Source organism: Castanea sativa, chromosome 1 (assembly GCF_040712315.1).
Source record: "Castanea sativa cultivar Marrone di Chiusa Pesio chromosome 1, ASM4071231v1".
NCBI classification, from domain to species: Eukaryota; Viridiplantae; Streptophyta; class Magnoliopsida; order Fagales; family Fagaceae; genus Castanea; species Castanea sativa.
This window is the reverse complement of record NC_134013.1, coordinates 1681745-1708295: the sequence shown is the minus strand read 5'-3', so window position 1 is coordinate 1708295 and position 26551 is coordinate 1681745. Positions and strand designations below refer to the sequence as shown.

General features: G+C 34.1%; 3 protein-coding genes across 3 annotated transcripts; 1 reads left to right on the top strand and 2 right to left on the bottom strand.

Moving 5' to 3' along the window:
- Positions 1-2830: 2830 nt before the first annotated feature.
- LOC142621493 (protein neprosin-like) lies at positions 2831-8367 on the bottom strand. Its single transcript, XM_075794757.1, has 7 exons — positions 8218-8367; positions 5779-5865; positions 5321-5440; positions 4186-4350; positions 4017-4070; positions 3579-3725; positions 2831-3214 (listed from the first exon to the last, which is right to left on the bottom strand). The coding sequence occupies exons 1-7, from the start codon at positions 8365-8367 to the stop codon at positions 2831-2833; spliced, it is 1107 nt and encodes a 368-aa protein (XP_075650872.1).
- A 2411-nt stretch (positions 8368-10778) lies between these two features.
- On the bottom strand, positions 10779-14016 carry LOC142621490 (protein neprosin-like). Its single transcript, XM_075794747.1, has 7 exons — positions 13846-14016; positions 13299-13385; positions 13036-13161; positions 12210-12371; positions 11867-11920; positions 11604-11750; positions 10779-11159 (listed from the first exon to the last, which is right to left on the bottom strand). The coding sequence occupies exons 1-7, from the start codon at positions 14014-14016 to the stop codon at positions 10779-10781; spliced, it is 1128 nt and encodes a 375-aa protein (XP_075650862.1).
- A 4058-nt stretch (positions 14017-18074) lies between these two features.
- LOC142622469 (uncharacterized) lies at positions 18075-26431 on the top strand. The gene is made up of 4 exons (XM_075795936.1): positions 18075-18251; positions 19289-19396; positions 20567-20734; positions 26062-26431. Exons 1-4 carry the CDS (start codon positions 18150-18152, stop codon positions 26182-26184), a joined length of 501 nt encoding a protein of 166 aa, XP_075652051.1. The 5' UTR covers positions 18075-18149; the 3' UTR covers positions 26185-26431.
- The last annotated feature ends 120 nt before the right edge of the window (positions 26432-26551 follow it).

Sequence of the window (26551 nt, the reverse complement as noted above, 5' to 3'; positions counted from 1 at the left end):
AAATCAGTTGTACTCTAACCCCACTGATCACCAATCCATTTTTAGATTGAAAATTTCAAACAGGGACACACATAGTATTGACTAAAAATCAAAAACCAAAAACCCAGTAACATGAAGTGAGCACAAAAGCCAAAAATCATACGACACAAACAGATATATAATAATAAAACAACAGATCGAAGTTAAGAAAAACCAGAGAAGGGTTAGATATGATGAAAAACAAAAAGAAAAGGAGAAATCTGAACTAAAAAGGCAGAAAAGTACCTGGTTTTGCCGACGATGGGCGGCGCCGGCGGAAGCTAGAGCTGGCCGGTGGTGCGTTGTACCTTGGAGCTGGAGATTGGCGAGAGAGGGGACTGAAGGCAGCTGGGTTTTTTGGAGAGAAATCTGAGAGGGGCTGGATTTTTTTGGAGATATATACGAGAGAGTGTTTTAGCGCAAAAGTGCGGGAGTGATAATTATCGGGGTGTGAAGTATTGAGCAAATGTAAAATATTTTCCCAAAATTTTAAGCGTAAAATATTTTACATAAATTTGTCAAGGATGATTTAGTTGACTGAAAATATTTTACTTTTGACTAAATATTTTACTGTAAAACAAACACTGTAAAATTGGAAAATATTTTTTTGAAAATATTTTACATCGAAACAAACAGAGCGTTCATTACAATATATTTTATTCCCGGTAATAAAGATTACCATTCCTGTTGTAATCCATATTCAGTGTACCAAAAGTAACTTTTTTTTTTAGTAAATAGTAATATTTATTAGAATACAAACGAAAATAATAATAGTGTTTTAAACCAAGTTTATAATATATTACATAATTAGAGTACAACTACAAAATGACTCTCTTTTGTAGTTGTAGACTGAGATTATAAAGTGTACCAAGCATAACCTAATTGTTAGTAAATCGTTGCACTATTTTGAATGGTATTAATTCTATCCTTCAAAAGTTACTAACTTTTCATATAGGTTCATTTGCCAAAATTAAGTTACTTAATCCTCTGTCTCAAGGTCCCAGTCCCTGCTCCTCCACTCAACAAATGACACGTGTTTATTTATCTCCTTACTGTATGGCTCTGATTAACCAAGAATCAAAATATCCAAATTCACAACGGAAACAACTAGCTGGAGCTGAAAGAAAAGCGTAAGAGGTGTGAAAAGGCTTTGCACGTGATCAGATCAGACATTCACACCCAAGGGCTGAAGAAAACAAATAAAAAGAAAAGAAAAAAAAGAGCCATGTGATTGTGATGCCTTTTTTATTACTTTTTTGATTTTTGCTTTTAAGTTTTGACTGGAACGTTTGATCTCCTCTAACTAACGTTAACACTAGTGGGCGAGTAAGTCTAATAGCCGAACTAATTCTATAACTTTACCCCGTGGCAACTCGTGAGTGGTGAAATCATAAACTCATATGTACTACTATTTTGTTTGCACCATTTACAACATGCCACATAAACAAGTTGTAGCAAAAGTAATAAAAATTTTTGTGGCATTAGACTTACTCCTAGTTGGCTAACTAACAGAAACTAATCCTACTCATAGACATTAGTGTGTTAAGAGTAGAAAACAATAAGGGTACGTTTGGTATGTTGTAATAGCTCCTGTAATGGAATAGTTATTCATGTGTAATATCAATTCGGTCATATTGTTGCATCTTTATTACATGGATTAGTTATTATATTGAAGTAGCTATTCTTTAAATTGAAGAATAACTATTCCTTTTTAAAATTGATGTAATTGTTATTTCTTGGTGCATATAATAAGTTTTAAAATTAAAGTCCGTTTGAATACCGCTTATTTTGCTAAAAACTAAAAACACTATAGCAAAATAATTTTTAAATGTGTAAATAGTGCCGCGAGACTCATTTTTAATGAAAGTTTTGTTGGTAAAAGGTGTTTGTGGGTCCCGTGAACAGTGCACAGGACCCACTGGAATCTCTCAAAGTGCTGGAACGCACTTCAAAAAAAAAAAAAAAGGTGAAACATAGACGCAATAAATTTTCAACTATCCAAAGATATACTTAATATATTTCTAAAAATATAAAGTTTCCTTATACATCATATTTTACAAACTTTCCATATCTATACATAACAACCAAACTTATGGATAGTAATAGTTATTCCATTACAACGTCTTTTATTTCTAGTAATAAAGATTACTATTCTTAATGTAAGCTACATTCAGTGTACCAAACATACTCTAAGTAAATGCAAATGAATGTAATCTAGCTTTAGTGTACCAAACGTACATTAAATAGCAAACTCTTTTTTTTTTTAGATACAATAAAATTTCAATATATAATGTCTGCCTCATTATGAATGTTTCTATTAGCAAGTTAAAACATTAATTATTTTTTGGGTGTAGGTGGGGTTCAAATTTTAAATCTCTTATTCGACAAAAAAAAACTTTATTAGTTTAGCTTATTGGAACATACACAAACTCTCTTTTGAACAAGGGCATTTGTGTTGGCAAAAAAATTTATTTTTTATTTTAACTATTAACCACATCGGTATTTTCTATCTATCACTTAATTGGAAGGATTAATTTGACACAATATCAAAAAAAAAGTAGGGACTAAAATAATACATTTAAAACATTTGGAACCAAATTAACATACAGTGGAAAGATTGGAAACTAATTTGAAATTTATCCCATCATTTCTCAAATGCTTCGATGAAAAGCCAAAAATTGCTTAATGCCACACAATTACACAATTGGGGATGTAATTATCCACACCTTTTGTGTGGAAAGCATCAGCTAAGTTATAGATGTGTTATTGCTAGAAAATGTTGGCATCAACATATATCTATATCTTGTTGCTCTCATGGGCAAAAAAACCCTCGACCAGGACCTCCAAAGAATAACGTAGGCTCAAATGCAAGACTCTTTTGGTAATTAAGAGAGCTATAGCAATCGGGTTCCTCGGAATCAGTATGTACCCATTCAGGGTACTTCAACTGCAGAGAATAATCCACGATTCTAAGCTTATTAATGTAACAAGCTGCTCCCAACAAAGCAGATGCATAATCTCCACTCCCCATGGCCGTTGTAGTGTGGGGTTTGACTCCCTTCACGTTTTTGCTATAAACATCCCCTCCCCATTGAACTAATACGGCTTTCTGTTGCATATATGTTAGGATTTCGAAGGGCCAATACCCTATCACAACGTCTCCAAATTTTAGCCACCATCTTCTCAGATTTGGATCCTAAAACAAAAACATTGGATTTTAAACAAACCATTACATAATACATATCATTATTTACTCAGAGAGAGAAGGGAAAAAATGGTATATTTATGTATAAGAATTGTACACACAAGTTGAGCACAAATCTTTTAATAATTCCCTTCATTTATATGATCAAATCTCTTTTCTTTTTTTCTTTTTTCTTTTTGATAATTCAATAGGTGGGATAGGTTTCGTGTTGGAAATACCAAAATACCAGGAAGTGTCATTTAAGATATAAAACTCTTGGTTATATCTAATCATATCTATTGAATCATAACAGGAAGTGTCATTTAATAGATATAGAACTATAAAGTTTAGAGAGAGATTCGTTCATATATTTTACCATGTTAATTTGGATGTCGACCTCATATTGGTCTCCCCGACTTTGTGATGTAGGTTGAATAGCTGAGCCTAATCCGATCCCTTGGCTAGTTTGTACAAATCCAGAGCAAAGGAGGTTAATGCAGCCTGTCTTCTGATATGAATCCAGCTAAGCAAAAAAGTAAAAATGAATAAATGAATAACTTAAAATATATTGTTAACTAATTGATATTTGTTTCCAGAGGAAAACTAAGATTGTTAGTGTAAACACAATTGTTTTTTGAATAAATTTGATAGTTATAACAGGGGAGGGGGGATTTGATTTTGGAATGTCTTCGTTAAAAATACCACAAGATACCAATTGAGCTACATGAATCTTTGTGAAAACTCACACATAAAGTGTCAAAAATATAATTGAGATTGCAATTTCCCCTCTTTGGCTTAGCAAAAATGTACTTACAGTCCATCGTATAAATAATCGAGCTTGTGTATCACTGAATAACTTTGGGTTGACCTAGAAAAAGAGAAAACAATATTACCAAATTTTGAGGTTAAAAAAATGTGACTAATACCATGTGCATTAAATATGTACTAGAAAATGGGGTTAATGTTTTGTTTAATGAACCAACCATCCAGCCTGCTTCAATACTTTCAAAACTATCTCCAGGGCCACTTTTAAGCCAAATTTGAGCAGTAGTGTATTCATCAGGCGATTGAACTCTTGGATTCCAGACATTTATATTTCCTCTAGCACCAATATAACTATATCCCAATGTAATAAGATATGAAGTCTGGTTCACAAGCATCACCAAAAAAAAAAAATCAGCATAATTTTAAAAAATGACAAATTTCAACATGAACATATTTATTAACTAATTGCAAGATTTCAATTATTTAAAATAAAATAAAAATTGTCATTTTTTTTTTTGGTTTTAAAAACACGAAATCTTTTGGAACAAACTTGCATGTTGGATGCTTTGTTCACTGAAAATTTTAATTAACTAATTGCATGATTTCAATTTTTTTTTAAATAAATATTTTGGAACAAACTTGCATGTCGAATACTTTCTTTTTCCATTTTTTTTAGGGCAGCATTAGAATAGATACTGTGACAAAGTCTTTTTAGGCAATCGGGAAGACACCTTTACAAAATAATACATATTTTCCCCAGATAATATCTTCCGTAGAAAAACTTTATAAAAATTCAAAATCATCCATTGATGTGCTTGCATGCATCTTTAAATCTACTGACACACATATTAATAGTCAAATTCAAGTTACACCTAGTCTATAAATCTTTGTTAACATTACAACACTCAGTAACTTTTTTTGTGTATAACTATTTCACATCTATGAAATGTTTAAATTTTTTTAACCTTAAAATTATAAACTAAATATCTATGATAATAAATAATATCTAATCAAAATGTAAAATTAAAAAAAAAAAGTGCAATCCGACTGTGTTGAGCTCATGTCCATTAGGCATTAGCACAAAGCTAGTGCACAGAACTATATATGATGTCTATGGCAAAAAAAAAAAAAATATATATATATATATATATATATATATAGGCTCTTATAAATTATAATTACCGAGTGGTCGGGTAAAGGAAAGACGTTGACTTCTGTGCCATTGTTACGGTATACAATAGGACTACTTCGGTTATTTGTTGTGTTTGCAACAAAAGAAGACCGTGGGCCTTCCCTTCCAAAGTGCTCGATGGAGGCAGCTCTCAATAATTCTTGCCTCGTAATTCTGCGAATGGGAATGGTTCCCTTTGGACAACTTCCACTTTTGTGCCAAATTTGCGACAGAACTCGTTGAGATGACTCGTTTTTAGCAGTTATAGTAGTGTCAGATGGAAAACTAATACTCGGTCTCATCTGCAAATTATATGAAACATTGTATTAGGAGTTCTTTTACGACCACACATTTTATTAAAACTCGCTGAAATTGTTGATTTTGAGTGGTGAATCATTAGAATGGTGAGTATGCATGCAAGCTAAGTATTGAGGAAAATCAAAGAAAGTAAAGTGAATAATATGTATAATTGAATCCAATTCTAGAAGTACATTGAAGGAATTAATAATTTTAGATGCCCTAGAGTTTCTCTTATAATTTCACTAATAAGTTCATTTTGTTGCATCACACACACATACAAGTATATTTTGAATAAATAATCTAACATGAAGAGAGAATAAGGTTATGAAAGAAAAAGTACCTCAATTTTATGGTCCTTTAATGCAGGATGATCAAAAGCAGGTTGTTTGTAGATGTCAACGCAATCAATAATATCTCCATCTTCACTCTATAAGAAGTAAGAACCACAAATACTTAGCAACCCCCTTTTTTTAATTAAAAGATAGAAAGCTTTATTCATTTATAATTGAAGTACATCATTTACAAATAAGGAAACAAAAAAGTAAAGGAAAATTTTCTAAGGCAATGCTTAGCATACTTCTTTTCTTTTCTTTTTTGGAAGCCTAGCATACTTTGTTAATAGCATTAGAATCCTCTTCATTTAAAATACATATTTCATTTAAAACCTATTTTTCTTGCCTTTTGAGATGCAAATTGACTAATTAAATTTTTGTATTTAAGTTCTTCTAACATCTTATTTTCAATGAATAGTATAGCTAATTCACTTATTTGTTCTTAAGATATTATCGATTTTAGATATGATTGTATTGATTTGAATTTTGAAAATCTTCTTTATGCAGAAGCAACTATAATATGTATTATTAGTAAAATTCTATAAGCAATGCCTATTTTTGAAAATGAACCTAACATTTTGTATAATTTAGTATGTCAATTGGAGTATATTCTTTTATTTGTAAAATTTCTTTTAAAACTTTTAAGTCTGAAACTAAATATAAACCACCAATGTCATAATAAACATCATATTTGAGGAAATATTCAAGTTTAAGACAATATTTTTGCAAACTATCATCATCTAGCTAAGAGAGAGAGAGGTGGAGAGCAAGAGTGAGAGAGAGAAAAGGTATGAGTAAATTTTAGAGATTCGAGATTTTTTTATTTGAGATTGTTTTGTGAATAATTTTTTAGACCGAATTTCCATTTTATCCAATTGATTTTTTATTTGTCTAGAAGTCAAGAATGATATTTTTGGGATAATTGATTTTTGTTTAGACCAAAGTTTTTTTTTTTTGGGGTACCAATGTTTACAAGGATGTTTCAAATTTTTTGTTCTTTGGTTACAAGGATGTATCAGATTTTTTGTAGTTTCATCTGAAGCTAAATTTTTTTTTTTTTTTACTACCCCTTCTTTTTCAAAATTTTGGGGTCCCTCTTCCACTTGGGAGCCTTACGCAATGGCCTAATTGGCCTAGTGGAAGGGCTGGCCTTGTGCCACATTTTACCATGAGGTATGAATTGCTCCAATTTACAATCTCTAATCTATGAAAAAAAATTTGTATGGATAAGATATTTCAATGTGACAAAGCCACATGGGTATATCTCTGAATGAGATTTTTCCTGCAGAGGATTTCAATTTTATATGTCATAGTGTTCAAATGGCATGGTTTTGAAGAAAATTTGTGAAATGGAGGCATAGAATTGGGTGCGACCAAATCTCGGCATAGATTAGAAATAAAGGAAATTCATGGAACTATCCCAAGTAATTTTCTTTTGGCCAAAACCTACGTGAGAGAGTGAGGTTAGACATATAATTTAGGGTACGTTTGGATCAATAAAGGGAGACTATGATAGGAATATTATTATTATTATTATTATTATTATTATTATTATTATTATTGTTATTATTATTATTATTATTATTATTATTATAAAGAATATTAATCTTTATTATCAGGAATAAAATATGTTATAGTAGAATTCTTATTCATAGTTCATATGTTTGGTTGTAAAATTAGTTGTACATGTGGAAATCTTTTAAAAGATGATGCATATGGAAATGATGTATATTTTAAAATATTTTATTATAAAATTGTCACTACTAAGAAATAACTCTCTTTAGAGAGTGATAACTATTCCTCAATTTATGTAATAGCTAATCCTAAGTCATAACTATTCCTTGTAATGAAGATGCAACTAAATAACTAAATAGCCATTATACAAGAATTACCGTTCTATCATGAGATCTAATTACCGCATAACAAACATGTCCTAAATGTTTATAATAGGTATGTAGAGTAGAAACATCAGCATTGACGTGCCATGACACGACACGAGACACAAAAATTCTTGAAAAATAATAGTATGAGATAGTGGGAATATCACAATTAATTAATATACATCGTTAGATGGTTCTGTAAAAAGATAGATTTTAGTCATTAATAGGCATATTTTATGGTTATTTTAAGTTTTAAATAAATAATAATTATCCAAATATTTAGAAATAAAATCAAAATTTAGATATAATTTTCCTCCCACACACAACATGAACACGCATGTAGGAGTTTCCCTTGACGTGTTGAACATAGACAGAAAATTTCAAAGTGTCTATGCTCCTTTTTTTTTTTGTTTTTTTTTTTGGTTGATAATTACAACACAATTTCAACCCATGACATATATTCTATGAAGATTTCTCTTAATCATCAAGCCAAGACACCAATTGTCTTTTGGTGTCTTTGCTTCTCGGTATAGGAGGATAGTGGAAAGTTTAGTAGAAAAAAAATACCTTAATACTCTTGACTGCTGGCTTGTTGAGAAGCTTCAATTTTCTATCGACTTCTGATATAATTTTTCTAGCTTTAGCTTCTACATCTACGCTACTCAAAACAAGCAAAGCTATCACAAACAAAAGCCTTAAAGTAATTCTTTTCTCCATACTCTCTTTCTCTGTCTCTCTCAAACAAAAACAAAAAAAAAAAACTACACATATGGAGAATAGCAAGAAACCTAAAGAGATTTATAAGTGCCTGAGAAGTAAAACATTAGTTCTTAATAAAATGTTGCCTAGTTTTCAATGGTATTCTATCCTTCTAAAGTTTCCATTTTTCCATATGGGTTCTTTTGGCAAATTTTAATACAAGATAGAATTTAACTCTAGTCTAATCTAAGTGTATATGTATAGGAAGTTTCCTCCTGGAGACTTGAATTCTGACCCTTGCTAAATTAAGTTACTTATTAAAGATTGACAGTGCATTAAATGACATTCTCTTAAAATATTGAATTTTTTAAGGGTCTTATGAATGGATGTCCTTAGGGAAATTGTTAATAAACAATTTTAGGAAAATTTTGACACAACTTTATAGGAAATATAAAAAGTCAGCAAAAAAATTAATTGCTTTATCATTTTCCTATAAAATTTTTCTTAAAATAGTTTTTAACCAATATCCTTAGGGCATCTATTAACTTTATCCTTTTCTAAACATACCAAACAAAATGGGATGGAGGTAGGGGTGGCAACTCGTGTTCGCGTGTCGGGCTCGTGTCGTGTCAAGTCATGAGTATTCGACTACATAGGTCAACATTAACCCGACATGTTTATTAAACGGGTCAAGATTCCTCAACCCTAACACGACCCATTTATTAAACAGGTCAATCGTGTCGACCTGTTTATCAGATTTTATCAAAATGAAAAATAAAAATTAATGAAAAAACAAACAAATAAATATTTTTAATATAAAATTCAGAACTAACGAGTAACTGCATCACAAATAATCATTCAAAATTAAAGCATATCCCAATATCACAAATAATCAATCACAATATGTCAAAGAAAATAAATCACAACAACTAATAAGTTTATATACCTAGAGTTTGAAGGGTATATTGGTAAAATATCATTTAATTAAACGGGTCAGACGGGTCAAATGAGTTCTATGTGTTCAACACTAACCCAACCCATTTATTAAACGGGTTAGCCGTGTCAACCTGAATATGACACGAACTCGTTAAGCCTCAACCCATAACATGCTAATTTCGTGTCGTGTCGTGTCGGGTTCGCGGGTCGTGTCAAATTTTGCCACCGCTAGATGGAGGGACTAAGAGTGTATTTTGGCCTTAATAATGCATTAAGTGCACATTTATCACTGCTTTTAGGGTTTTAATTAACAAAAGCCAAATAATAAATACCCAATTTAATTTGGCAATCAATTAATGATAGTTTTATGATATTATGAATCTAGGATTTTTATAACAAAATACAAAGGTTAAATACTCCTCAATCTAATTTGGTAATCAATTGATGATAGTTTTATGACATTAGAAATCTAGGATCCTATATGTTCTACTACATAAATTAATGTGCCACCAATCATAAATATATAAATTGAACATTCATTTATTATATCATCGAAATTACGCCAATCACATTTATTATCACAAATTAATGTGCCACCAATCATAAATATATAAATTGAACATTCATTTATTATATCATTGAAATTACGCCAATCACATTTATTATCACCATAGTTTGTAACTCATTTGTAATACTAAAATTGATTGTAGTTCTTTTAGGCTTTTAGCATTTTCCCCATCACTATGCTTTTAAGGAAATTCCAAATTAGAAGAGTTATATTTTTGCTTGGGGTTTTGGAAACTGAGGTTGCAATTTTATATATATATATTGATAGTTACAACTTACAACAATGGAGGAGATGAGATTTGAATCTTGAATTTCTTCTTCAAAAATACTAGGAGGTACTAATTGAACTACAAGGCTTATGGCACAAATTTGTGCTGCATTCTAAAAACACTAGTCTAGGAATTAGAAAAGGGGCATTGTTTTTCACACACTTCTTATTGTATATTATTTGTACTCATCACCCATTTTATGTTTTAAATATGGATATCAATAAATTTAAAAAAAAAAAGTGAAAATAATGTGTGAAATTATGGACGTAAATCACATAATGTGTTTAGAGTCTACATCAACAAGCGTGAAGTGTGAGAGAACAATTACGACCCAAGAAATTACAATGTCGTAGGAGAAGGAAAGAGTTGCACTTTTTCCAATTAGATACATGATTATGAAATTACAAATGGTAGTCTTGGATATTGATATAACACAATCATAATCGCTAGGTTGTAATGCATTCATATGGAAACATTTACTAATTAACAGAATGCGTACATTATCGACACTTAGTGCAAAATTAAACTTTAATGAGAAGCTAATTTAGATTTGATTTGGATTTTGATTGAACTTCAACTTCGATATATTACATATGATTAAACAGCACTAGAAAATTGTTATATTAACCATTCTCTTCTACTAGCCATTACAAGTCCTTAAGGACAAATATAATTTTTACCAGGCCCTCCATAAAAAAATTCAGGATCTTCAATGTAATCTCCAACATAGCTAACATCGTAGCAGTTGTACTCATCCGTATAAGTTTCTACCCAATCTGGGAACTTCAAGGTTGGAGAATTGTCATGAATTCGCATTCGTGTTATGCAGCCTGAATTGCACAGATAAGGAAGGGGAAAGTTTCCATTTCCCATAGCTGTTGCAGTGTGTGGAGTATGTCGCAGTTTGGAGCTGTATACTTCACCTCCCCAATCCACAGTTTCTGCGTGAAAGCTTAAAGATTTGAATAAATCAGGGGGCCAATAACCAATGTTAATTTTCTCTCCATATTGCACCCACCAGTTGCCTGTGCTGGGATCCTGAAGTCAAAAGCAATCATTAGAATATTTGTAAAATGATTAAATTCAACAATTTTTAATAGTTTAAGTTTTTGGCATAATTAATAATTTAATTATCATTGTATAAGAGCATGTAGTTATAAATTTGAATTATGTCTCCACTCAATTGATGGAACGCATTTCAATTGGTATCCTAATTCTAATAGAATATCGATTGATCAAGTGTTTGAATTCATGTTATCCTATTAGTTTAAACTTTTGAAATCGAATGGTAATTTATCATGATAACAACACATGGTTAAAAATCTTAGGTGTTAGGTTAGGCCCCTACTTATGTTAAGAGAGAGATGCATGCAAGAAGTGTTAGAAGATTGGTTAAGATTAAATTCACTATTTCCTATCAAACTTTTGGGATCAAGTTGTAATTTATCAAATTATGAAAATGAATTACATTCATTTGCTGACCTTAAAAATGTAAATGGTTATTTGATATGGGAGTCCACCAGGCAGTGAAATTGGATATATTGCTGCGCCAAGAGCAATTATATCACTGGTTTGAACAAAACCAGGACAAGTGAGATCGAAGCAACCTGTTGTCTTTGAAGCATCAGCCTATTGCACACAGGAAAAAAAGTGTGTATAAATTGAATGATAATTCCTTCAGAAATATATTATTTCAAATTTACAGAGCTTCATGTTTTTTTGACTTATGGTTGCTGTACGTTTACCGTCCAATATACAAATAAACGAGTCTGTCTGTCCCCATATACACTCGGATTTACCTAAAAAAGTAAAATACTTATAGATTAAAATTGTGGATACCATAAATTTATTGCATAAACTTCAAATATTTGTATATTATATTGTTGATATGACACCAATCACATTTATTTGTTGTTAGGTCATGGTCAGTTCTCAAATTAAATGATAATTGTTTTAACATTTTCCAGATATATAAAGATTCACGTGTCACATGGTAATTTGTATAATACAACTATATGTGTAGCATTAGAGTAGTTAGTCATAGCAATGAACGATGCTCTAGAAATTTAAAGTGTTTATGCTAATTACCGCCCATCCAGATTCAACGCTTTCAAAATTATAGTAAGGGCCATTGGAGAGACAAATTTGAGAAGTACTGTACTCATCGTCAGCCTCAACGTTAGGATTCCAAACTTTGATATCTCCTTTAGCTCCTGTGTAGCTATAACCTTCTGTAATCAATATTGCCTTCTGATTCACATAATATGCTGAGTGAGAAAAGCAATGGAGCAAAAATAAAAAATAAAAAAGTAGTAGAATAAAAATAGAATAATGTTAGGGACCTCATTTTTGGCACAAAGTTGTGTCAAAAGTGGTATCCCTAGCATTACTCATAAAAATGGGGTAGTATTTATTACGCACACCTTATTGCACAAACTTACACATAGGAAAATTGCACTAAAGTCACAATTTCCAATCTCAAAATCATGACTTCAGGTCACGATTTCAATGTAATTTTCAAGTGCGTGTAAAGATGTGTGCAACAAGGTGTATGTGTGAAACTAGTATTTCCTATAAAAATAAATGCAATTTTCACATGTAACAAGAAGTAATTTCCAAGCTCAAAATTGTGACTTTAGGTCATAATTTCAATGCAATTTTCAAGTATGTGTAAAGATGCGTGCAATAAGGTGTACACGAGAAACTAGTATTTCTCATAAAAATATATAGAGGACAAAAAACTTTAACTCAAAAAACTTGTGCAAGTGAGGCTCACTGAGTGATTCATTTGTTGAAAGTTTGAATTCTGACTGTCGCTTGACTGAGCAACTTGATGCGAAAAGCTCGGTTTTTTCCTTCCATAGTGTTCAACTAAATAAGCTTTAAGTAGTTCATTTTTTCGAATCCTTCGAACCGGGATTGTGCCTTTAGGACAACTTCCACTTTTCTGCCATAGTTGTGAAGTCACAGTCATGGAAGAGTGCTTTTCATCCCATTTTGTTCTTGTTTTAGCCTCAGTTGGATCATAGCTGGGTGTCATCTGATATAAGAAGTTAAGAATCAAATATTTTTGGGTGTAAACCATAGTGTATAATCTTAATGTGACAGTATCATCTAAATTAAAACTAGAAAAGAATAAGAGATTTATGTAATTATAGAAAGAAAAAATTGGCAGACCTGGATGGTGTGATTCCTTAAAGCAGGATGATCAAAAGCTAGCTGCTTATAAATGTCAATGCAATCAATAATATCTCCATCTGCACTCTACATGCACTAGTATAATTAAGAACAATATCATCCCAATTTCAACTTCTTCTCTCTATTACTTTTATTTCATGGTCAATTTTATTTTTTGTAATTCATGTTATTTAAAATTAAATGACATGACAGTTTGTATACCTTTATATTGTCAAATTTAATCTAAACTATGAAATGGATCAAATTGAAATTAAATATATTTTCAATGACTCCACATAAGATTAGTGCTAGGAATATTACAAATTAAAATAATAGCTTTACTTTCCTTCCACTTAAATGGTTGTGAGTTTAGTTCTTTTTGTTTTCATGTTTCCTCTTTCTTACTTGCATGATGCATATTTTGAAACAATAAATAAAGCGAACATATTCATGGTATGCTTCTGGAAGCACTTCTCAACTAGTCTGGCTATGAACTTAAGAGAGATTTCACCAAAGAAAGGAAGATTTAACAAGAAAAAGTGTATACCTTTATACTTTTTAATGCATGCCTTCTCAGGTGGTTTTTTTTCCTTTCAACTTCCGAAACCTTCTGCTTAGAAAATGTTTTACCCTCCACCACTCGAGAACAAATGAGAGCCACTCCTATAAAAAAGACCATGCCTTTGAATCCCAAACCATGAGAAAAACTTGTTCTCATTTTTATCTATCTCTGCAATAAACTTCTGACGTAAAATATGATTTGAACTATAGAGGCACACTGTGGTATTATGCTAATGGGAAAAGATGGTATATATCCAGTATCCATGCACAAAGTTTGCATGATTCACCTTCCAACCATCAAAATTTCATTTACATCTTCCAATTTCAAAATACAACATTAATTTTAGAAGAAGATATGAATGAATCCTCAATGGCCTTAGAAATGATTGTAGGTAATTGTATCAAATCATTATTTTTAAAGGCTTACACATGACACAAGCAGGGCCGACGCCGGTCTAGGCAATACAAAAGAAACTGAAGCACCTTTAACATGTAGTAAATGATGTATACGAATGAATCCTCAATGGCCTTAGAAATGATTGTAGGTAATTGTATCAAATCATTATTTTTAAAGGCTTACACATGACACAAGCAGGGCCGACACCGGTCTAGGCAATACAAAAGAAACTGAAGCACTTTTAACATGTAGTAAATGATGTAACAACTGACAACCATATCTATTATTCAATGATAATAGATTTTACTAGTTGAGCTAATTGAAATCTACATAATAAACTCTCTTTTAATCAAAGACAAATATCATATTTAAAACAACGATTCGACATGACTTATAATAAAAAAAATTTAATTTTTCTTTTTGTTTCCAAATAGTCAGCACTTCATATGTTATATCCACAATATCTTCAACTTGCATATATAAAGAGCATCAAATTGATGCAATTAGAAATTTTAAAAGCTAAATTGTAGCTATTTACATATGAAAACCCATTTTTTTAGATAGTAAAATTAAACCTTTAATACATTTTGGTGACCAACACTTTTTTTCTTTTTCTTTTTTTGGGTAGTATAAGGGAAATCATAAGGCCTATTATTTTTATTCTTATTATTATTATTTTCAATGAGAAGGGATCCAAATTCAGATTCTCCTAAAATTAAAAATAAAGAATGTCATTGAAGAAGAAAACTCTCTGTAAATCAAGATTCAAATAGTAACACAATGTTATTGAGTTTATTAACTATCAGACAGTCACAGATCAAGCAGTCAAGAATATAAGAATAGAGAATGAGAAGAAAGGGAAGAAGGACAAACGACAATGATGGCTGAAGCTACAAGGCAATTTAATTCAGTAGCTAAACTACAAGTAGTTTAGCAATTAACTTAATTTGGTTGTATCACACGTGTAGTTTATGTTCACATGTGCAGTAACTGTTTTAACTGTTTTCCTTATAATTTGGTTTACTCAGTTTTGGGGATTTAGGAAAATAGCTTCATTGCATTTGTATAAAGCTTGAATAGTGTACATATTCAATACATTCAATCAATATACAGAAAGTTCATCATCTTTCTCTCTCACTCTCAATTTCTCTCTGTTCATATTTCTGCTTCTTTTATCTTTGCTTTCTTATATGGTGTCAGAGCTCGAGCCTCCATCAATGGCGTCGAATAATCAGACTGACTCGTCTTCTTCTTTCCAGTGAGCTTCTCAGCGAGAGTTATCTCCAATGGAAGATCCACGAAGTCCTTTTTTCTTGCATCATGGTGAAACTCCAGGTGCAATTCTGGTTACTCAGCCATTAACTGAAGATAACTATCCTACTTGGGCTAGAGCAATGAGAATGGCTCTGGATGCCAAAAGCAAGTTAGGTTTTGTTGATGGTTCTGTCAAGGCTTCAATGGCAGTCACACCACTTGAGAAGCAAGCTTGGTCCAAGTGCAATTCGATGATCTCTTCCTGGATCTTGAATTCAGTTTCTCCTCATCTTACAGCTAGTGTGATTTACAGAGACACAGCATTTGAGGTATGGAATACTCTCAAGAAACGTTTTTCCCAAGCTAATGGACCAAGAATCTCTCAGCTTCAGAAGCAAATTTCAAGTATGATGCAAGGTGCTGCTATAGTAACGGGTTTCTTCACTGATCTTCAAGCTGCTTGGGATCAATTATTGAATTTCAGACCTTTACCATGTTGCTCATGTGGTAAGTGCACCTGTGGTGTAAATGATAAAATCACTGCATTTCAGCATCAAGATGCTCTCATGTAATTCCTCAATGGCTTGAATGATTCTTATTCTCAAGTCAGAACTCAAATCCTCATGATGGAGCCTAGTCCTTCTATTGATAAGGCATTTTCTTTGGTGATTCAAAAGGAACGGCAAAGATGCTTGGGTTTTGCTGTTACTCCTTCAGTTGAATCTACTGCTCTTGTAGTGAAGAATCAAGGATTCAATCAAGGGAATTCATTTCCAGGGAATAATAGTAAAAATTTTAAAGGGAATAACACTAAAGGAAGGCCTATGTGTAGTCATTGTGGGAAGGTTGGCCATGTGATGGAAAAATGTTACAAACTAATAGGCTTTCCTCCTGGCTACAAACAGAAAGGTAGAGTGGCAATGGCAAATCAAGTTTTGGTTGAAGGTGATCAAGGCTCTTCTGATATTCAGCAAGCCAATCCCTTCCCTTTCACTTCAGAGCAGTGCCAGCAATTGATGTTAATGCTTAGCTCTCATGCTTCCACATCAGGTGGTTCCAATGATGCCCTGCACTCAGCAAATTTTGCTCTTTCAGGTAAAATGTGTAATACTTGGTTAGATTTTGTTTCTTTAGACTTGCATCATTCAGTATTTGCTGTTAATCCTGCCAATAAGAATGCTTATGGTAATGATGTGTGGGTTCTTGACACTGGGGCTACAGATCACATAGTCCATTCTTTATCCTTGTTTACACATATCACTAGTTCAATTTCTACTTTTGTTCAATTACCAAATGGAGAAAAAGTTATGGTTACACATATAGGTACAATACAAATTACTCCAACTCTGACTCTTGAAAATGTCTTATGTGTTCCCTCTTTCAGTTTTAATCTGATATCAGTCAGTCAATTAACCAAAACCCTGTCATGTTGTCTTGTTTTCCTTTCCAATTTATGTTTCATACAGGACCTTACTTGTTGGAGAACGATTGGAGTGGGTGAATTGCATGACAATTTGTACTTGCTGCAAACTACATCCTCTTGCAAATCTGATTCAGCAGCTTCCTCAATTCTTGAGTCTGTTTTTCATTCCTTTGTTAATTCTGTGTCAATTCCTACTGTTACTAAGCCATATCTTTGGCACATGAGGCTAGGTCATGTCTCCGATAATAAGCGTCATGCTTTGCACAGTTATCTCCCTGATGTACAAACTTTTCATAGTAATAAAAACTGTGTTCTTTGTCCTATTGCAAAACAGAAAAGACTTCCATTTCCTTCTTTTAATCATATTTCAGATAATGCTTTTGATTTGATTCACTGTGATGTTTGGGGACCATTTGCTAGGTTCACTCATGATGGTTTTAGGTATTTCCTCACTATTGTGGATGATGCCATAAGATCCACATGGGTTTATCTTATGAAATCAAAAGCTGATACTAGAGCCTTACTGATTTCTTTTTATAACATGATTCACACACAATTTCATACCAATATTAAGGTCATTAGAACAGACAATGCTCCTGAATTTTTCTTAAAAGAATTTTATGCTAACCATGGCATAATTCACCAACATTCATGTGTTGCCACTCCACAACAAAACTCAGTTGTGGAAAGGAAACACCAGCACATTTTGAGCATAGCAAGAGCATTGAAGTTTCAATCTAATGTTCATATTTCCTATTGGGGTGAATGTGTGCTAACTGCTGTTCACATTATTAATAGGTTCTATAATATTTGGTATTTGGGATTTGAACCCTTTATCTATCAATTTGCCTACAAACCCAACCAAAATTTCACTACATATTTGGGTGTAAATTTGCGATTAAATTACAACACTTACATAAAGTAAATTTAGATGCATCCAACCATAAAATGACACTTAAGCATGTTGTAGCGTCTCTACAAGTTTCTCTTTATCCAACAACAAATAAAGGCTCTTTACAAACCCCAAGTTGTATTCATGGGCTAGGCTCTAGAATGAAAGTAAAAGCCCAATCCAAAGTGCTCTATTCATGTGCTGCCCATCAAAATAAAAGCCCAAATCTCCATTCACTTTCACAAACAGAACCATTCAGTAATCAGTATAAAGCAACAAAATCCAGAGCAGAGAGAGAGATTGAAATTGACGCCCAATCCAAAAATGGTGAACTACCTTCTGAAGATCACTGCGGAGCTTGAGAATCTCACAAACCTTCAGCCCCAAGGTGGCTGTGACGACCCAAACTTCTCTTTCCTCTTTAAGGTCTTCTTCAATTTCTTTGTTCCATTTCTTAGGGATTTTAGTCTTTACTATTTCTTGTAGTTTTACTTTTAATCGTCCAATTTCTTCATTGTGTTACTTCATTATAGTTACAAATATGTACTCTTTTGGGACTTTAGCTTTTCACAATTCACAATCATAGATTTTAGTTTAGCTTGTAACTCACAATTGCCTTGTGGTTGTGCTCAAAGTGTAAATTCAGCCAATCATATTATGCCAATCACATTATGCTCATGTTGTTATTTTTATGAATTCCATTGTAATTTACATTATTTCATTAAAATGGGTTTTTATATTTTTATCATTCCATAAATATAAAACTATTATGTTAATATGAGATAATTGTTAAATGCTACTCGTACATATGGCCAACCTTGATTAGTTTGTCGAGGCTCCATAGCCGACTCCAAAGTTTTGGGACTAGATATTGGTTGTTGTTGTTGTTGTAGTTAACTGCAACTCACATCCATACATTGTGTTCATCAGTTGCAAACTTATGCAACACATTCCTAATGGTGAATCAGCTTGTAATGTGTGTCTTCTTGTTATCTTATTATCAATAGTCAGCTAGTGTTTGTTATGTCAATATATGATCTACATTTATCCCTCATTTTTTTTTTACGGCAAGCACTGCAGTGGCTTACAGAAGCTAATAGAGTTAACCTCGGGTGGGTAAAATGCAACTTTTTAAACCACAGGTATGGGAGGTCCAAACGGGCTATACCATAGGTGGTTAATCACTGATTGATGTTATGCCATTTTTTTCTTTGCTGGGTTTCTTTGATTTCTTGGTTCAAACTTATGCATGTATGCATGGGGAGAAAAATACGAATGTGGGTTTGCATGTGTGTATTGTTCTGTTTATGTAATGTTTGTGATGATGTTTGGCTTAAATTAGTTGGATCTAGACCTGTTGTTGTTTTCTGTTTCATGAGTAATTCTTGCACTTCTTAATTATCACTATCTTCTTAAAGATTATTATGAAGCTTTTTTTTGTTTATATTTTTAAATATTTGTAGGTGAAATGCGGGAGGTGTGGAGAGGTGAGCCAGAAAGAAACTTGTGTGACCTTGAGTGAAACTGTTGCTCTCCCAGCTGGCAAGGCAACAACTAATCTCATGCAGAAGGTTGTCTCTCGTCCTCAATCCACGATATGCTCTTCTAAATAATTTTTGGATTATATTGTAAAAGGTTAATAGCAATACTTAGCCCAGATGCTCACCAATTGCTTGCCAATCATAAGAAAGGGAAGAAAAATGAAAAAAAATTCTAGCTCTATAATGTTTTTCTCTTTTAACAATTTTTAATTTGAAAGAAATAATGCACTCTATTCACTGGATTTTTTCATATTCTTTGTGTCTTATATGATGATAATATTAATTTTCTGAGCCTTGATTTTCTTTTTTCTTTAATTCTCATACGCCTTTAGAGTTCAGATTTTGGGCTCATTTAGTCTAGGCCTATAGGATTAATTCTGTGAAAGCTCTGATTATCTGTCACTATTTCATCTTTCAATCTTATAAAACATCAATCTTTTTGTTTAATTATGTGGGTTTGTGAGCGTTGGGGTGTTATTTTGTATTTGTTGATATAATGACCACACATTGGAGGAGGAATCAATTCAATTTGATTTTCATGCAAAAATGTGGGGGAGAATCATAGTCTTGTTTCCATCACCAGCCTCTGTTGAGTCTGTTCACATGCCTTGGTGCCCGTAGCTCTTTGATTTGTTCTCCTCTTGTATCACTTAATCTCTCTCCTCACATTTTTCTCCCTTTCCTGCTTAAATTTTGAAATCACTCTTGTATGATGTACTCTATCTCTAAGTCTGAAAGATAACTTTTTCACAGACCTCACATATCAGGTCATGGAATGATAACCCATTTTCATTATAAATATTAATAACAGGTGCTTCATGGGGCTCAGACCCTTTGCCAATTAGATAGAAAGATAAGCTGCATACGGCTCATTGAGCTTTTAGAGGCTGTAGTTTTTTCCCCTTCTTAGCAGCCTCTATATTTTACCTTTTTCCTCCTGTCTTCTTTATTTTTACTAGCCTTACTTGGTATGATCAACTTGGTCTAAGAGCTGGTATATATTGAATCAACTCGGTACAATTAACTTGCACTTGTTTCATGTCATAAGATAAGATTTTATTGCATAGCTTAGTGGCTATATTGTTTGCTTTTATTGCATTGCTTCAAATTGTTATTAGCTTTTTCTTCCATTTCTCTTTGATTATCAAGCAGTTGTCCTCTAGTGCTGGAATATTTTAGTGACTTTTTCTCTCCCTATAGTGCAAGTTTTGTGGGAGGGATGGAACTATAACAATGATCCCTGGTCAAGGTAAACCATTGACTGACGAAGCAAGTCAATCTGGGAAGTATGCCCCCTTGATGCAGTTTGACTGCAGGGGTTATGAGCCTCTGGAATATGTATTTTGCAGTGGATGGAAGGCTGAATCTGTAAGTTTCAGTCACCCTTTTTTCTCTTACATAGCCATTCTTTGCATCATTTATAGAGTCCTTGCCATTTTGCAAGTAATTCTTTAGGCTACTTTGTGTCCCTCATACATGAAGTAGTCTCTATATAATAAAATTATTCTTACTTATCAAAAAGAAAAAAAGAATTAAGAATATTTTGGTTTAGATAAGGCTGGTAAATGCTTTGTTATTGGAACATTAAAGTAGACCTTGTAGGGGGTGAATATTCCCTTACATTGATTCTGGCTTTCTAACAAATTTCTCTTTAGACTTATTTGCCTTGTTTCCCTTTGGTTGTTATGTTGAGCATTTTATTATTTTAGTTTCTGGGTAATTAGGTGGTGGCATGATGGAAGCATAACTTGATTTGTCTTTTCTTTGATATTTTTTTGGCCGCCAGGGGGGAAATGCGGGGGCGCTATAGTGATTGTAGCTGGTTCCAAGAAATTTGCACTTCGCATTATTCACTTTTTTGGATTTCTGGTCCAAAATTTTATGCATAAATCTGTTAAATTTATTAATGGCTATATTGTTTCAGAATGGAAACCTGTTTTTCTCTCAAATTTTCATATACTGCTCCCCCAATATCTTCCACTTTTTAATTAGTTTGCATATGCATAAGTTGACTTCTTAAATGTAGCTTGTTTTGATTAAGGTTTTGAGTTTTAATGTCTTAGAACTTTTTTTTTTTGATAAGTAAGAATGATATATATACGAAAGGTTACTCTATGTCTGAAAAAGAACACAGAGCAACGAAGGAGTTACAAGAAGAAGAAAACAAAGAGAAACAAAGACAACAAGTAAATTACTAAAGGAAAAGGGAGCAAAGAAAAGAAGGGAGGGAATCACTAGACGTGAGTCCTCACGCGCGAGACCAATCAAAGAGAGTTCCACTAAAAAAAACAAGCAACTGATCACAAGAGCTATCCAAATCCTCAAAAGTCCTCCGGTTTCGCTCCTTCCAAATACACCAAAGGATGCACAGCGGAGCTAAATTCCAGATCTGAGATGAATGCTTCCCCAACCAATTCCACCAACCAAAAAGCAATTCAGGAATCGATCTAGGCATAACCCAGGCCAAGCCAAAAGTTATAAAAACAAAGCTCCATAACCGGTAGGCCATTTCACAATGAAGAAGAAGGTGATCAACCGTCTCTCCACAATGATGGCACATAATGCACCAATCCACAAAATTCAATCTCCTCAATCTCAGATTGTCTCCCGTTAGGATCTTATTCCAAGCTACGCACCAAACAAAAAAAGAAAACTCGCCAGTGGGCCTTTTACTCTCCAAATAGCTTTCCAAGGAAAGATAGTCAAGGAGAATTTCTTAATTTGTTATAGTACGACTGGATGTCAAAAGCTCCATTAGGCTTCAATTTCCATCTCATCCGATCTCCAACATCCATAGGAGGGGTTATAGCACCCAACATACGAAGAAACCTCAGCCCTTCATCCATCTCCCAATCATTAAAAAATCTACTAAACCGAACATTCCAAAATCTTCTATCCTCCGCCCCCTGCCTATGCAAAGAAGCTTCAACAGAAGCCTCCTTCGCAATGGCAATGCCATACAGCCTTGGAAAGGCCAATTGAAAAGGTTGATCCCCATGCCACCCATCCTGCCAAAACCTCACCCTATTCCCCAATCCAACCACAAACTGACAATTTTTGCTGAAATCCTCCCAACACATGTGGATGCTTCTCCACAAGTGAGTTTCCTGATCCCTAAGCCACCATTGGCTATAGGCGCACAAACTTTGTCCCAACCAACCAAATGAATCTTGCTCTCTCCCCAAAGGAAATCCCTTTGCAACTTTTCAATTTTATTAGCCACATGAGTAGGAATAGTGAATAGCGATAGAAAGTAAGTCGGAAGACTAGAAAGCGTACTCTTGAGAAGCATCAAACGACCCCCCTTAGACAAGTACAACTTCTTCCACCCAGATAGTTTCCGCCTAATATTTTCCAAAATTGTATTCCAAATTAAAGGGGAATTGTGAGGAGCCCCCAGCGGCATGCCAAGATACAACATAGGTAAAGATCCAACTCTGCAGCCCAATTTATCAGCCAGAGCATGCACATCACCAACCTCCCCAATAGGAACCATTTCGCTCTTATGCACATTGACCTTCAAACCCGTTATCGCCTGAAAACTAAGGAGCAACAACCGAATATGAAGAATTTGCTCCACATCTGCATCACAAAAGAGGATGGTATCATCTGCAAATAAGAGATGTGAAACACGTTCCCCACCATCCCTCCTACCCCCAAGATTAAATCCACGAATCAAGCCAGCTCCCTCCATTCTCCTTAACATCCTACTAAACACCTCCATCAAGATCAAAAACAGCATAGGAGATAGCGGATCTCCTTGTCTTAAACCCCTTGAGCTACCAAAGAAATCAGCTGGGGACCCATTAACCAAAACAGAGAACTGAATTGTGGATATACAAGAACGTATCCACTTACACCACTTCACTCCAAAACTCATCCTATTCAGTAGATACAACAAAGCCTCCCAATTCACATGATCGTAGGCTTTCTCCATATCGAGCTTACAAATAACTCCAAGATCCCTACTCTTCCCACGACTATCCACACACTCATTCGCAATGAGAACCGAGTCAAGGATTTGTCTCCCACCCACAAAGCTGTTCTGATTCTCAGAAATCAACTGATCTAAAACCACTCTCAAGCGGTTTGCCAAGACCTTAGCCAAGATTTTATACACACTCCCCACCAAGCTAATAGGTCGAAAATCTCTAATATTGGAAGCATCATTCTTTTTAGGAATTAAAGCAATGAAGGTCGCATTTAGGGATTTTTCAAACTTGCAATGATGGAAAAACTCTTCAAAGACCGCTAGGACATCTTTCTCCACTATCCTCCAGCAATGATGATAGAATGCCATAGTAAACCCATCCGGACCTGGAGCTTTGTCCCCTTCCAAACCCCTAACAACTTGAAGAATCTCCTCTCTCTCAAACTTCCTTTCAAGCCAAACCCTCTCTCTATTCTCGATACGATCAAATTCCAAACCCTCCACTAAGGGCCTCCACTCCTCAGTCTCCTTGTACAAATTTTTATAAAATTGTACAACTTGATACGTTACCTCGGAAGCCTCTTCAAAAACCACCCCATCCACCTCCAAGGTCCTTAAGTGATTGGACCGTCTGTGGGAATTAGCCATTTTATGAAAAAACTTGGTGTTATTATCCCCTTCTTTGATACATAACATCCTAGATTTTTGTCTCCAGGAAATTTCTTCTAAGGAAAGAAGATGCTCCACCTGGGACCTCAAACCAGCCCTATGAACTTTCTCCCCATGAGAGAGACCAAAATCTCCCTCCTTAGCATCTAATGTTATCAACTCCTCCAGTAATTGCTTCTTTTGACGCGCTACATTACCAAACTCTCGGCGATTCCATTGCACAATGTCCTCTTTGAGAGCCTTTAATTTTTTCGCAAGCACAAAGCTAGGAGTCCCTACATATGAATATTGATTCCACCATGTGTGAACCCTATCCACAAAACCTTCCGACTTCAACCACATATTTTCAAATCTGAATGGACTTTTCCCCCTTGCCATTCCCCTTGCCTCCAAGAGAATTGGACTGTGGTCTGAAACAGTACGGGGTAAAATCCTTTGAGAAACATCTGGGAAATGGTCCTCCCAATCAGGAGTGACCAAAGCTCTGTCAATCCTAGACATCATTAGTTGATCAAAACCACTGGACCAAGTAAAGCTACCTCCTTCCAAAGGCAAATCAACCAAGTTAAGATCCTCAACAAATTCAGAAAATTTCTCCATAGCCGTGGAAAAACGGGTCTCACCCCTACGCTCGCTAGGAAAACGGACTATATTAAAGTCCCCAAAACAGCACCACGGAATCCTCCAACACTGCTGAACTCCCACTAACTCATCCCACATGAGACCCCTCTCAACATTCTCATTTGGACCATAGACGCTTGAGCAAGCCCAAATAAACCCGTCCCCCACCCCTTTCCACTTTACCGACACTGAGAATGTACCAACCATAATCTCCACCTTATCCAAAACCCTTTTATCCCACATAAGCAAAATACCACCAGCAGTCCGGTCCGCCTCCAACACAGCCCAGTCCACATATGGGCAGCCCCACAGACTACAAACCAGCTGACGATTCATGCTCGCAATTTTTGTCTCTTGTAAACAAACAACATCACACTTCCACTCCCGCAGCAAGTTCTTGTAAACAATTTTTGTCTCTTAGAACTTTCATGATGTTCTCATATTACACATTCCAGATTTGTGGAATTGTTTACTGAAAAAGTCACAAATGGATAAGAACCAGAAAATTACACTAAAAAGTCAGTCCATGCATTTATAAATACACTTTGTTGTATGCAATAAAATTTATTTTGATGAATTCCCTTACACCATTTTTGGGCTTGTTCTTAGATAATGTCAATTTTGCATTTGAATATTTGATGATCTTGCTAATGAATTTTATCCCTTGAGAATTTGCCAATCTGATTCTGGTTCTTTTGGCCATTATGCAAAATCACAGGTGGCATGTTATGCCCCAATCCAACTCCCCCTCCCCCTCCCCCTCCCCATCCCCCCAACTCGAGACACAGTGGGAAAAGAAAGAAGGAAAAATAGAACTAAAGCAAAAAATAAGAGATTGAATAAGTTTGAAATCAGGAGAATATTACTCATTAGAACAGTCTACTGAGCAACACTTTAATGAAACTTTGAAATCCCAAAAGGAAAAGGCTTTCCAACATTGCACATTGTTAAAGTGGGTGATCTTCAAAGGCCAGTTGGAAATGTCTAGTTCAAGTTTTCAATCAATTAAACTAGAACTAGACATGCAACCATGCTGCTCCTAGACTTCGGCATTTACTAGAAATAGTACTGCTTGGCAATCTAGTTTCGCCCAGTTTTCAATATACTGTTACTGTATATTCCATCCTGTGTTATGTCTTTGCATCTTTGATTCTGCACTGACGTTGGATGGCTGTATATCTTATTTCAATTCCTAAATGATTTCTGCTGTGATCAAACTGCACTTACCTCATTGGATGGCTTTATCAGTATCTCGCCCCTTCTTTTTTTTGCTTACATAAGTGGGGGAGGGGGGATTTGAACCCAGGATCTCCCACAGAGTAGATAGAACAGTGCCACTAAGCCACAAGGCTCTTGGCAATTTTGCACTCCACAAAGAAATCTTGATTATTCTTATAGACATTTAAAATTTAAAAATACCCAATCCATTTTTTTCTTTGTTTATGTCAACTTACTGCCCCTATTCATTTTGTAGATTGAAGGAACAAAATTTGATGACATCGACTTGTCAGCAGGGGAGTTTTCAGAATATGATGAGAAGGGAGAGTGCCCAGTTATGATTTCCAATCTCCGTTCAACATTTGATGTAGTGAAGTAGAGAGTAGTACTATAATGTTCACATTTTGTCAAGGTACATATAATTGTTCTTTTCTGGATGATATGGAAGCATTTGGATGCTAAACACGAAGTAACAATGAATCTATATCCGCAGCTGGCTTGATGTGAATTGAACTTGGATTTGTTCATAAATTTACTGGTTAGGGCTATTAACTGATTGTGAATTAATCACCCTATATGGTCATGTTTTGGAGGCAGTGAATGTGTTCCACTGTCTTCTTCTTTTTTCTTTTTTTCTTTTTTTTCTTTTTTTGTGGTTAAAAGAAGATTTCATTAAAACAAGAAAGGGAACCATCAGATACAGAGCAAACTCTGTTAACATACAGACCAACTACATCCTCCTCTAA